Source organism: Alexandromys fortis, unplaced genomic scaffold, assembly GCF_014885135.2.
Source record: "Alexandromys fortis isolate MF-2015 unplaced genomic scaffold, M_Fortis_MF-2015_v1.1 scaffold_80, whole genome shotgun sequence".
In the NCBI taxonomy this organism is placed as follows: domain Eukaryota; kingdom Metazoa; phylum Chordata; class Mammalia; order Rodentia; family Cricetidae; genus Alexandromys; species Alexandromys fortis.
Window position 1 is genome coordinate 7,137,484 of NW_026068174.1, and position 13,261 is coordinate 7,150,744.

Consider the following 13,261-nt stretch of genomic DNA (forward strand, 5'->3'; position numbering starts at 1 on the left):
CTCTGAGCCCAGAAGCATCCTGCTTAATGTACTAGAGCTCAGGTGAGAGGCAAGATTGTTTGCCCTTCCCTTTCTAACCCACGTGACCCTGACAAATATCCCAGCACCTGGACATCAACGCCATAACGTTGAGCTGGGTGTAACACAAAGCACGGTTTATGGAAGTGCCCCCCCCCTCACCCCCCCCCCCGTCTGCACTCACTTCTCCCAGTGCTGGATCGAATCAGGGCTTTCATGTTACTCTGTCACTGAGTTGCACCCACAACCCAAGCTCTTACTTTGGTGTTACCCACGGGGGTCTCAGGGTCCCAATTTAGTTCTGCCCTCTCCTCCATGTGTGAACTTGGCCGAGCAGCCCAGCATCTGGGGCCTTCAGCTCCTCATCCGTGATATTCAGATCATGAAAGCCTCCCTGGCAGGGTTGTTGTGAAAGTCACTAAGATTAAATTTGATAAAGATAATGTATGCTGAGTGCTGAATGTGGCACCAGGCATGGGCTACGTGCTCAATCAGTGGTGGCTGTTATCATTGTTAGGAGTTGTAACTCTAAGTAACCACATGGCAGGGGGCAAGATTGAGGTGAGCCTCTATCACCTGGGCCTCCCCCCCTCGCCCCTCACTGCCTCCGGGCCAGAAAGTCATTTGAATTGCAGAGGTGAAACTGGGCTGGAGAGTGACTTGCCACTGCTGGTCCCCAAGGTGACTGGCTTAAGCCTTAGTCCTTTGGGGATTCAGACAGGGTATCTGTGCCTTAGTCTAAGGGCCTAGGCTGGCAAGTCAGGTGTAGAAACAAGACGTGGGTTCCAGGAAAGCTTTACCTTAGCCAGGCTGGTTGGTTTTGGCACAGGGAGGGGCCCAAGGGAGTCTGGGAAGCTTGCTTTCAGGAATCCAGGGTGGCATGATCCAGTGCTTGCTCACCCCTGGGGAGAGCCAGTGTCATCACATGCCCCCCCTTTATGCACACTGTGAGACTCAGGCGTCTCCCTTTGATGTTTGAAGCAGAGTCTCCCCACCAACTCTTCACCAGGAACTCCTGAGTTCTTATTGCTTCTGGGAGGCTCTGGAGTACTGTTTAACTGTTCAAACCCCAAATAGGGTCCCTGTCAGTAAATATAGGACCCTTCCATATTCTTTCTTCATACTGTTAAAATGGTATCAGGCCTGCCCCGCACAGCACACACCTATTCCCTGCGCTCTCGCCAAATACCCCTTTTCCCTGACCCCTCACTGTACCCCTCTTCCCTGACTCCTAACTGCACCCCTCTTCCATGACCTCTCACTGCACACCTGTTCCCCACCCCCTCACTGCACACCCCTCTTCCCTGACCCCACACTGCACCCCTCTTCCCTGACCCCACACTGCACCCCTCTTCCCTGACCCCACACTGCACTATGCTCCCACCCCCACAATGCACACCCCCTGATTCTCTGACTCACCAGAAAGAAGACAGAAACCCCAAATTCAATCTTTCAGTCTGAAATGGGATGAAGAGGTTTACTGGGTCCAGAAAGGGTTAAAAAAGGGGGTGGGGGTGCTGGGCACTGTCCTTGGTACCCACCCTGCCCACATCAGTTAGGGCCTCAGATTGTTAGAGAATCTCAATGCCATAATCAGATGCTCAACACAGAGCCACAAAGGCACAGAAACAACCTAAGCCGAATCTAGCCACGGTTTCTTTTTATGATTGTGTGAATGATAACCGAGAGCTGGTACTGTTGCCGTTTTTAACCCTCCCCTCTGCTGGGGACTCCGTGGTGACTGTGAGTGGCAGGTAGAGGGAGGCAGACTTTGGAAGCCTAGTCCTAAATTCATCAGGAGAGGTGGGGGCAGGGGGCTGGCGCAGGTCTGGGGGTTGCACATGGTCCCTGCAGATGGAGGGGAGCCTGTCTGGCTGGTTCTCCTGGCTGAGAGGGGTTGCAACTGCAGGATCCCCAGTGGGGCATCAGGGTAGGAAGCCCTTCTGCAGGGCTGCTTCAACTGCCTCCTGGCTTCTGTCTTAGTTCAGGCAGTGATGGCTGTGTCCCTTTGGGTCCTGTTTGTGACAGTATTTGAAGATGATCAGGATGAAGTCTGGAATCTTTAGCCTTGTCCTGAGCTATGTCCTGGTGAGTGGGAAGGGCAAGGCTGGGCCCTCTGCCAGATGAGGCTCGACCTTGTTTGTGTCTCTGGATGAGGTGTGGGGTTCCGGGGAGCCAGCCCTGCCTTAATACTAGGTGGAGAAGGCAAAGTTGGGTCCTGTAGTAGGAAAAGTGCCCTGCCCCAAAAGGTCTGTCAGCAGCAACTAACTTCTATGTCTCAGACAGAACAAGGTTCACATTCTCGCTCCCAACGGCTTGGTTATTCAGATTATCCTTTGTGCATAAGACAGGACCCCAAATCCCGGCTTCACAGAGACGCTATGAAAGTTAAATGAGTCTACATTAAGCAGCGCCCTCAGTGCCTGGTGCAGTATAAGCGCCACATGAAGTGTTTAAATATTTATAACACGTACATCAATATCTGAACTGTATGTGTTAAGCTGCCTGGCAGTGGAACCTGGGGTCTTAGCACTGAATCTATGGCAACAAGGCTGTTCTCGGCTCCTCAGCCTCACAAGATTGGTGGTACAGCTGCAGGCCTCGCTGGTAGTGACGTGAGGGTCAAGCAAAGCTAGGCCTGCAATCAGTGGGGTTGGGGACCCAGTGATACCACCTGACCAGGAAGCCAGCCTCCCAAGCTGTGTGCCGTCAGCTTCACCCTAGCCTGCAGAAGTCCAGATCTGATGACATAAAGGACAAGTTTTTCCCAAAGTGTTCAACATAGACTTTGTTTTTTGAGACTTCTCTGTGTAGCCCTGGCTGTCCTGGAACTCACTCTGTAGACCAGGCTGGCCTCGAACTCAAAGATCCACCTGCTTCTGTCTCCCAGGTGCTGAGATTAAAGGTGTGCACCATCCCTGCCTGACTAGCATAGACTTAGGAACTATGGACTTAGGGATGGCACTCAGTGGCAGAGCACTTACTGCTGTAGCATGCATGAGGTCCTGGGCTCCATCCACAGCCCAGAAGGAAGGGAGAGAGGAAGGAGGAAAGAACGGAGAGGAATTCTATCTTGGTGCTAGGGATTGAACTCGAGGCATCACGCATGCTAGGCAAGTGTTCGGCCACTTAGCTGTAGCCCAAGCCCTATTGTTTATGTATTTAAAATAGCTTCTGAGGGCCAGTAAAATGGCTCAGTAGACACAGGCACTTGCCACCATGCCTGATGACCCAAGTTGGAGTCATAGCACCCAAACGGTAGAAGGAAAGTTGTGACTCCCACAAGTTGTCTTCTGGCCTTCTCACGTGTGCTGCGTGGCTCACATGCGCGTGTACTCACGCGGGCGGTTTACATTTTGACTGATACCTTCCCAGCAGTCTCCTGTGTGTAGACAGACTTCTGAAAGCATTACGCACACATACATAGTCATACGGCAGCATGCCTACACCAAGCGATGCCGTATGTTTACAAGCTATTTTTAACTTATTGTGTGAATCCCCCGTTTCATTACCTATGCAGCTTTGTCGGTATTTTTGTCACCTGTTCTGTTTACATCGTCATCGTTTTCGTTGCTGGCACGGCTTCCCCAAGTACAATATGATTTAGTTGTCTTTTGTGGCCTTGCTTTCAAGCATCAGGCACAGCATGCGGGGTAAGTGGCACACGCGGAGGCCCACACTTCGTGTGACCTGTCCACGTGCTGAGACCGCATGGTGCGGCCACTGCTTCTCCCTGCTTCCTTGGAGTGTATGGGCCGTGTCACACGTAGTGTGTCACCCGCAGTGTGTCACCAGCAGCGTAGCGCCTACGTAGAAACAGTCCCATTCATCAGCTTCAGTGCATTGGATCTTTTGAGAAACGACTGACCCATTTTTTTGTAGCATTGTGTATATGTGGGTGGTGCTCATATATGTGGGGGTGCACTTGTATCATGGCATGTGTGTGGAGGTCAGGTTCTCTCTTTCCACTGTGTGGGTTCTGGGAGTACAGAATCAGGTCGTCAGGTTTAGTAGCAAGTGTCTTTACCTACCCAGCCACTGTAGCACCAGGATGCAAGGAGATTTTCCTTATTTGTAGATCCCCTCATTTGAAAAGGTACCGCCGTGTCGTTTTGGTCTCAGAGTGTCTAAAACAGCACCTTTATACGCAATATTAATCATATACTGAGGCACCAAATACCTTTCAATGAACTGTTCTAAATGGCTTGTCCCTGTAGTCCCAGCTGCTCGTGAGGCCGACATAGGAAGGATTTGGATACACCCTGGGCAACCAAGCAAGACCTCATGTCTAAAAAATAAAACAAATATGTACTTGCGGGGGCTGGAGAGATGGCTCAGCGGTTAAGAGCATTGCCTGCTCTTCCAAAGGTCCTGAGTTCAATTCCTAGCAACCACATGGTGGCTCACAAACATCTGTAATGAGGTCTGGACAGAATATTGTATGCATAATAAATAAATAAATATTTTTAAAAAATACGTACTTGCTAGCTGCCGTTACCATTATTTTGACAGCAGGGTTTAGGTTGCTCAGACCTCCTGGTGTGTATAGTCTCGGAGGTGACCTCACCTCTTGGGCTGATGAAGCACCATGAGCATGAGTTTCTATGGTGACAGTCCTTAGAACACCCAGGCCCTTCGAGGTGCGTGTGGCCATTTGCCCCATTCTAAATGGCTCCAGACAGCTGTCCTGAAGATGGAAGGCCTGCCGTTGGGGCAGTTTCTTTCCTTCCAGTCCGCTCTAGCTCCTCACTCCAGGCAGCTGGCTGAGCACCCTGCGTAGTGTAGTGGGGTTGGTGCATCAGGACGACAGTGAGAACCCACAGGGACCTAGGCAGAGGCACCTGGGCTTTGGTCTTCTGTCTTTGAAAGCCTTTTAAATTTTATTTTTTTGAGAAAGGGTCTCATGTAGCCTGAGCTGTCTTAGCTTGTAGTTGAGGATGGCCCTGGACTCCCAGTACTCCTGCCTCTGCCTCACAAGGGCTGGAGTTACAGGAATGTTCCGCCACCCCTGGTTTGTGCAGTGCTGGGTGACGGACAAGCACTCTGCCAGTTGGGCTCCATGTCTGTCCCTTGAATGCCTTTTGTCAGGCTCCCTGGCTCTTGGATGTGGTCTGGGAGGGGGACATGTGGCATTGGTTTCCTGGACATAACTGAAGGAAGTATTAAGAGAATTTTTCTGCGGGACACCAGACCCAGCCTCAGAACAGATATTATGCACATAGGCAGCCTACAGGATGCACCATGGGAGTGCTCTTGTGAGGTAAGATGGGTATCCCTGCTGCATACCCTGGCAAAGGATGCTCCATGTCACTTCTTCTGAGGCCTGCCCTGCTGGATTCATGTTTCTCCCTTCAGAACAAACCCCTCCTCACAGCCCACGGTGCCACCTACTCTGGGGACCCCACACTATCTGTGCCTTTCCCAGGGTCCCACTCATCAGCACCACTTGGCATGAACCTTGTGCATGGACCTGGCTGGTGGTACCAAATGTGTGTTTCTGTGTCTTGCCTCCCAGAGCTTCGGCATATTTCAAGGGAGACCACACCTCACCTTGTCGGTTGCAGTACTAAAGGGAACTCCCGTGTGTTCCCTTGAGGATTCAGCAGATAGTTGTGTTAGAACTGGGAACCATAAAGTGGACAACCATATTCATGGCCTGTGCCCTGTCTGACAGGGGTGTCTGGTAGGGGCAGTGGCAGTAACGCATCACACAGAGCAGAGGACAAACAACCCTGACAGAGGGGAGGAAGAGGCAAGGGCCCGCAGTGGGGTTTCTTCTGGGTAAAGGCTGCAGAGCAGCCTGCCTTGAAGAAGTGGTGCTTCTGCTCGAGTCTGAAGGACATGCTGGTCAGTGAGGAAGACCGTGTGGTCACATGCATCCCAGCCAAGGCCCAGCACCTAGTAAGATCCTGGGGCAGAGGCAGATCAAGGACTAGGCACTGAAGGAAAGCCAATGCGGCCCAAGTGCAGAGGGGAGAGAGCAAGGCTGTAAACAGGAGGCAGGTAAGAAGAGAGGCCAGCGAGGAGAGGGGTCCATCCCGAGCCCCCTCAGCATACAAAGGGGTGGTGGTCTTCACTCAAATACAGTGGGAGACCTCTGAAGGCCCCCTAGGCTGGCAGGGGTGGGAGAGATGACGTCTTGCAGAGATCCATCAGCTGCATGCCGTGATCTAATTGGGGGCCTAGCTGGTATAGGGGGACACTGCTGTGGGGCCCATGGCGTAGGCTAGGCATGGTAGTGACAGTGTGGCTCACGCGGAGGTGATAGAGGGGAAGTTTATAGCTCAGACACCATTTGGGTAATAACCCTGGGGAGGGGATCGTTGAGTGGGGGCAGAGATAGGAGAAGGGTGTCTGCTGGGTCAAGGCTATACTAAATGTATCATTCATTGAGAAAGGTGTGTTGGACGTCATGCACGGTGCTAAGAACCTTCTTTGATCTTCACAATGGGGCACAGGTTGTCTCTTACCACAGACATAGGGGGAGGAAAAATAGAGGTTAGAAGTGCAAAGTCCAAGGCTGCCTCCAAAGGACACCGTCTGTTTCTGACATGCCCAAAGCCTGTGTCCTACTGACTGCCCCCAAGCTGGCCCCTTCCCTGTGTTCTAGGGGCTGGAACACACACCTGCGAAGGGATACACAAACGGATTGAGTATAGTGGCACACAGGGCACATCGTCTGAAGGCTTAGAGTGTTGTCGCCTCTGATCTGAGTCCGGTGTGATTTCCTTAGCCCAGATGGATTGCAGGCTGCAGAATGCGTGAGGCCCCCAGAAGCCAGTGCTCCACTGTAGATGGCCATTCTGCTCCTGGGAAGCCCATCTGGGCAGAAAGCCAGTGGCTTCCCCCAGGCCCAGGCTCCCCTTGCCAGTTGGAGAGGCTGCCTTACTCTTTCTTGCACATTTTTTTTTCGTTCATTCTCTTTGAATACTGACTGCTTAATTTTCTGTATTGGAATCTGAAAACAAAGACCAAATCATAAAGGGAAATGGAAATTATTCATTATTTCCCTCTTGACCTGAGATTTAATAGAGCAGCAATTCTATTTGACGTGAAGCATGTTATCTTTTGGTAGCCCTAGTCTCTAAGGAATACCCTACACCCCTGCCAGTCAGGCACGCTTCAGACATGTGAATTTGCCTGGGCTCATTGTGGCTTACATCAGTGATGCTATAACTTGGCAATAGGGTGTGCACACATAGGTGGGTGTGTCCCATCCTGCCACCTCTCTGATCCCCTAGAGAAAACTCTAAAAGGCAAAAGGTAGAGGAGACAAACTCCAAGAAAACCCTCCCTTCCTCCCTTTTTGCCTGAAGTAGGGTGGGAGCGACTTTCTCTCCACCTGGCTGCCCTCAGTCCTACTTGGCACATAGGGAGCAGGCAGCGTTGTTCTCTGCTGGAGAAAGTGGGGTGTGCATACCCCAATATGGATGGACTACCTGCCCCTCTTCTCCTCCTCCTTCACCTGACCAGAGCTCACCCTACTGTCTTCAGTCCATGGGGGTGACTGCATGTCACTTCTGTCTGCAGACTCAGTGTCCCAGGTCTGTGGGTGGAGGATGGGACAGTTCTTGTGAGCTTTTTTTCTTATTTTCTTCCCTGGACCTACAGCATGGATGCACCATCTATCAGACAGTTTAACAAGACATGTGCACCCTGTCTTTCAAAACCCTGCTTAGGGGCCAGTGAGAGGACTCGGCCAATAAAGTCTCTTACTGTCAAGCCTGCTGCCTTTGAGTTTGACCCCAGGAGCTCACATGTAGAAGGAGAGAACTCATTGCCCCTCTAAGTTGTCCTCTGACATCCCCCCCACAATAAATAAGTGTTAAAATTTAAAAAACAAATATCCCACTTAACTGACCCCCCAGCTCCCGCTTGGTGCAGCTGAGCCACCCTCTACCTTGGCAGGGTGACTCCTGAAAAAGCCCCAGCACTTTGACAGGTACACGGCCCTGCCTATCCACATGTGTTATCCAACCTACGCTGGCATCCCATACACACTGGGCATATGGATGGGCAGGTTTTGCTAGGCAAATATTCTATCACTGAGCCAATTCCCTGGTCCTTAGTTTCACTTTAAGTGATCATCCATGGCTGCTAGACACTACCAAATGATGCAGAGCTTGAGGAGAATCACGAGGGCTTTTAGAACAGGGTGCAACAGGTGCCACTAATAAAGACGGTGCTGGGCCCTGAGTGCTGCTTCTATAGCAGCTGCGTTTAACGTGAATCTCCGCTAATTCTCCAAGCGATGAATGGTGAACTTGTCGTAGACATTAGAACATCTGAGACGTGGACTGGCTTGGGCAGCCTACTCAGGAGTCCACCCAAGGGCTCACCCCATCTTGCCCCAATCAAAACCTTTGTCCCAGCATCATGAGCCACTGACTCTGCAGGAACTGGGAGCAGGGTTACAGGATCATCGAATTGGTGACTGAGTCCTGGGTGATGTAGGGTGGAACACAGTGACTCCAAGTAATACCAAAGATTTCCAACATGCAATAGCAGAGAAAGACCCAGTCCTGGCTGGAGGCCACTGTGGACTGAATATTTGTGTCCCCTCAACCTGTATTCTGATGCCCTCACCCATGGGACACTTGGAGGTGACATCTTTGGGAAGTGCTAGAGTTACAGGCAGTCACAGGGTTGAGCCCATATGGTGGGGCTGGGGACTTCATAAGAAGAGAAAGAGGCCAGCGCTCCGTCGTCTGTCACTTGGGAATACTCTAGAAGGATGCTACCCATCTTTCTCCCTTGCCACTTCTGTGGAAGAAGCTTCTGTGACTTGAGCCAGGAGCCATGGTACAATCATATCAAACTGAGCTGCTGTAGACAGGGCCTACGGCTGCATTGTTCTCTCCTAGGGACTGTGACCACCATGTTTCCCAGGGCTTGCAGGGAACCAGTGGAGGTTTCTAGGCTGAGAGAGAACAAAGAGCAAAACCATTCTGGCCAAGAACCAGCCAGGGGGTGGCTGGAGAGATGGCTCAGAGGAATAGAGCATCTCTGGATGCTCTTCCAGAGGTCCTGAGTTCAATTCCCAGCAACCACATGGTGCCTCACAACCATCGGTAATAAGATCTGGTGTCCTCTTCTGGACTGCAGGATACATGAAGGAAGAAACCTATATACATAATAAATAAAAATCTTAAAAAAAAACAGCCAGGGGGCATGTGTGAGTGTGTCCCGGCTACACCCCCGTCTCCTGTGAACCCCAGGTCTCAGAATCAGTCTATGCTGGGGCTCGGGGCAGCTAGTTAGGACTTCCAATCATACCCCAGGTCCTTGCTGGAACAGAGCCAGCCCTCAATTGCTGTGGGTAGCAGGCAGCCCCTGGGGGAAGGGCTTGATTGCTCTGGTTGTTGACACTGCTCGGTGGCTCACAAGACGGGCAGTCTGCAGGATCTCAGCCTCCGTTTCTCCATCTTCCCAGGGATCCCATCACATATCTCCTCTACACTTTTGGGGTCTCTGTTCCTGGTACACATAATTGCTCCATAAATGGTAGTCACTGGTATTTTAATCAGGCCTGATTTTCAAGAGCATGGTCACATTCAACAGCCGTGGGAGGGCAGAGTGCTCTGTATTACAGAGTGAACAATAAGGAAAGCCGCAGCAACCTCTGGCCCCTCTGAGACCTAGCCCAGAGATGGTGGTCTAGCACCATGGTTCTCAACCTGTGGGTCACCAACCCTCTGGAGGTTGAATGACCCTTTCATAGGATCGCCTAAGACCAGCAGAAAACACAGTTTATATAACAATTTATAACAGTAGCAAAATTACAGTTATAAACTAGCAATGAAAATAATTTTATGGCCGGGGGCACCATAGCACGAGGAACTGTATTAAAAGGGCACAGTATTAGGAAGTTCAAGAACCACTGGTCTAGGAGATGAGCTGCCAATCCCTGGAGAGGCCTACTGGTCCCAGCCTGCAAAGATCCCAAAGCCAGGGCCGACACTTAGGCAGCTGCCTCTCCCTTTAGACCCTGGGAGCTCAGGGCACCCCTGGGGCGCAGTCTGCGGAGACCCTGCCTTGATTTGCTTGACCATAATGCTGCAGACTCCGTACCTTCCTGAGAGCCGGGAAGGAAGCCCTGTGCTGCCTAGGTCCTGAGAGGGGGCCTTCCCGGTAGCTCAGAGAGACTTGACCTGAGAGCAGATTCCACTTTGTTTAGAAACCCAGAGAAGTGACATCGGATGGTGGCCAATTCAGGCCCCCACGAATGTGTCATAGCTTCCCTCCCGAGTTTGCTGGCTCCTGCCACTCCTGGCGAGCTCAGGCTCAGCCATCCAATCAGGCTGGTGACACATGCTTAGAGAAGCCAAGTTGGTGACATTTCCCTCTCCGTGGAGAGATGTGTCTCTTGCTCAGTTGGCAGCCTGCAGAAAAGGCCAAACAACAGATCTGTCCCTCCTTTCAGTGAAAGCCCCCACCCTGTAGGGACAGGAGGCTCTGTACCCCCCCCACACACACATGAAGAAAAAATAGGCATTGCTGAATCACACACCCCTGGTAGGCTGGGAAGCAACCTCAGCCCCAACAATCCACCTCTGCCTCCCAGTATTTATCCTGGCCTTCCCCACCAATGCTTGTTGCTGTGTCTCTCGGGAAAGCAAAGTGTGTGTTTAGATGTTAGGACTTAAACAACTCAGTAGAAGAAAAAACACTGGAGCCTGTGGTCTGGCTATTTATGTCGGGAGGGAGGAATGGGAGGGCTCCAGAGTCATTGCCCTCCTCCAAGTTCTTTGCCACCAACCCTCCATTCCACAGCTGCGCAGTGAGCTTACCACCTTACTGATGAGGTCCTGGAACCCTCACACGAGAATCGTGGCACCAAACACGTGTGCTTAGGCTGTCGCTCATATTTCTCACCACGGCTCCTAACCTGTCAGGCACACGTGGGAGTCTCTGGCCTGCTCCTAAGAGAGTGTGTACTTTCTTTGGGAGAGGACCGTGTTTCCCACCCACATCTGCAGGTAGCCACAGTCGGCTGTAGGAAAGCAGCGTCTCCTCCTGCCTTGTTTGCCTGGATTCTTCCCAGGTATTAGGCATTTGGGTGATTTCCAGTTCTTTGCTGCTAAACGCTCTGGCACTGTGGGGATCTGCTAGCTGGCTTTGATGCGGTCCCCTCAAAGCAGAATCATGGGATGCGCAGTCTGTAGCATGGAGATCCATCCGTGAGACAGCTACAGTACATGCATCCAAAGCATCCTCGATTGGCTTTCGGGAGCACTGCCCTTAGCTCAAAGCAAGCTGTCCTCTTAGAAGATGCCAGAGCATCCCTTGGAGACCACTGCCCTGGCCCCGTAGTCCAGGCGGAAGCGGCCAGAATATTGACACGTATGTGTCCTCTCTCTTGTAGAAAGTCTGCACCAAATGCGGGATCGAGGCCTCCCCCTCCCCTGGCCAGAAGCGGCCCCTGTGGCTGTGTAAGATCTGCAGTGAGCAAAGAGAGGTAGGGATCCTGAAGTGGGCAGGGCTTGGGCGGGGCAGGGGCCACAGCATTGAGGTGCTGGCAGGAACTTCTCCAGAGGGAAGGTCCCAAGGAGGACTGCCCAGGATGACCTCACTGGTGGAGAGGTGCGGGTCGGCCCGGTTCTTGGGCTTTGGGACCTGTGGTTTCCATGGGTAGCCTCCCTGTGAGCCTGTGTACATGTGACAGTTGGGGACTGTGACGGATGTCCTCTGAGTACGTGACACCGCACTGAACTACTGACATCTGTCCATTCGCTTCTCCTTTTACATCCCCTCTGGTGGGTGTCATTTCCCCCTTCCAGTGGAAAACACCGGAGGCCTGATAGCCTGTGTATATGGAGCTAGTGGTAGGGGGATGGGTGAGCAATTGAGGGCAGAGTCATTTCTGGTGCCAGTGTTCTGTGGGTGGAGCTTGACCCCTTTCTGGGGAAGTAAATCATACTGGGGGGTATGATAAGGCCCCCAAGGGGATGGGGCCTGGAACTGTCTCTCCTTCCCCCAAACTTGGGTTTTCCTGTCTGTCCAAGGTCAGGATGGAACCCGAGCAGGCCAAGGCAGGCAGCTTCCGGGGAGGCACAGGGAACCTTTAGCTTTCCAGAGATGGTTTGGCCTTTCAGTTATTTTGCTTGGCACTTTTTATCTGAGTTTATAAAATGCCTTCTGTTCTGGAAAATTCTGCTGTCCTCGGATATCTCTGTGTTGTCATTCCATCCTCCTCCCGGGCATCTTAAGTTTTAGCCCCCCTTCCTCCACAGTCCATCCTCTGCGTGTCTAGATTCTTGAGCAATTCCTTTCATTGAGTCCTTGACTCCGTGGGGCAGAGCCAGGCATCCTGGGTGTGGGGTGAGCATGGAGGCATGCATGCCCAGCCCTGCTGTGTGCATTTGCCCCTCTTCTCCAGGCATGCTTCCTCTCACGTGCTCCTGCTTTGGGACTGGGTCCTACGGTTTGCACCCCTCTCTCCCGGGTGAGAAACCCTCTCTCTAGCCTCATTTTTAGTGACTTGGCTGTGGTCCCTCACCTCCTGTAGGAGGCTTTAAGTTCTCATATCGAAGAAGACCAACTTCCCAGCTGTCTCCACCCACTGGGCTCCATGGGTAGCGCATTTGGATACTCAAAATAGTAAGCAGCTAGGCACAGCAGCACACACCCGTAATCCTAAGCTCTCAGGAGGAGGCAGGAGGATCATAAGTTGGAGGCTAGCCTAGAGACTACCTAGACAAGATCATATGTGTAATTTTTTTTAAAGGAATAAGTAGTTGAGCCTCTGGTCTACTGAGGTATACATCTTGGTTTTAAGCACAAACAAGCTTCCATGTTGCTTTTAAAATATTTCTACCTGTCGTTACTGGGCATCTAGAAGACAAAGATGCAGGGCCTTGGTGTGTGAGCTGGCATTTAGACCTCCCTGGAGGTCCCTTCTTCCCAAATGGTGATGATGATGGCCCTTCATGGAATGGCTGGGTAGGGGCAGGTGTTCGCAAGTTTAGGAAGTGTACCTACCGACTGTCTCACACTCCGGAAGTGTTAGAAGCTGCCCCTTCCTCAAAGTCAGAGCCCCCTCTTTAAGCCGAAGTCTCTCTGGTCTTCAAGGGACCCCCTTTAAAACACAGATAAGATCCCAGCACTCAGGAGGCAGAGGCAGATGGATCTCTGTGAGTTCAAGGCCAGCCTGGTCTACAAAGTGAGTTCCAGGACAGCCAGAGCAAATAGTGAATGTGTGTGTGTGTGTGTGTGTGTGTGTGTGTGTGTGTGTGTGAGAGAG

The 13,261-nt window shown here is 51.9% G+C and overlaps 1 protein-coding gene across 7 annotated transcripts in view; it reads left to right on the forward strand.

Annotated features, from left to right (window-relative positions):
* Rph3al (rabphilin 3A like (without C2 domains)) overlaps window positions 1-13,261 on the forward strand; it is a 140,192-nt gene that overhangs the window by 78,797 nt on the left and 48,134 nt on the right. For 6 of the 7 annotated variants that reach the window (XM_050128853.1, XM_050128857.1, XM_050128859.1 and 3 more), the window contains exon 5: window positions 11,384-11,476. The exons of the other annotated variant lie outside the window; for it this stretch is intronic. In XM_050128853.1, coding sequence (XP_049984810.1) covers window positions 11,384-11,476 — 93 coding nt within the window. The remainder of the gene's footprint in view (window positions 1-11,383; window positions 11,477-13,261) is intronic. 7 annotated transcript variants of the gene reach the window in all.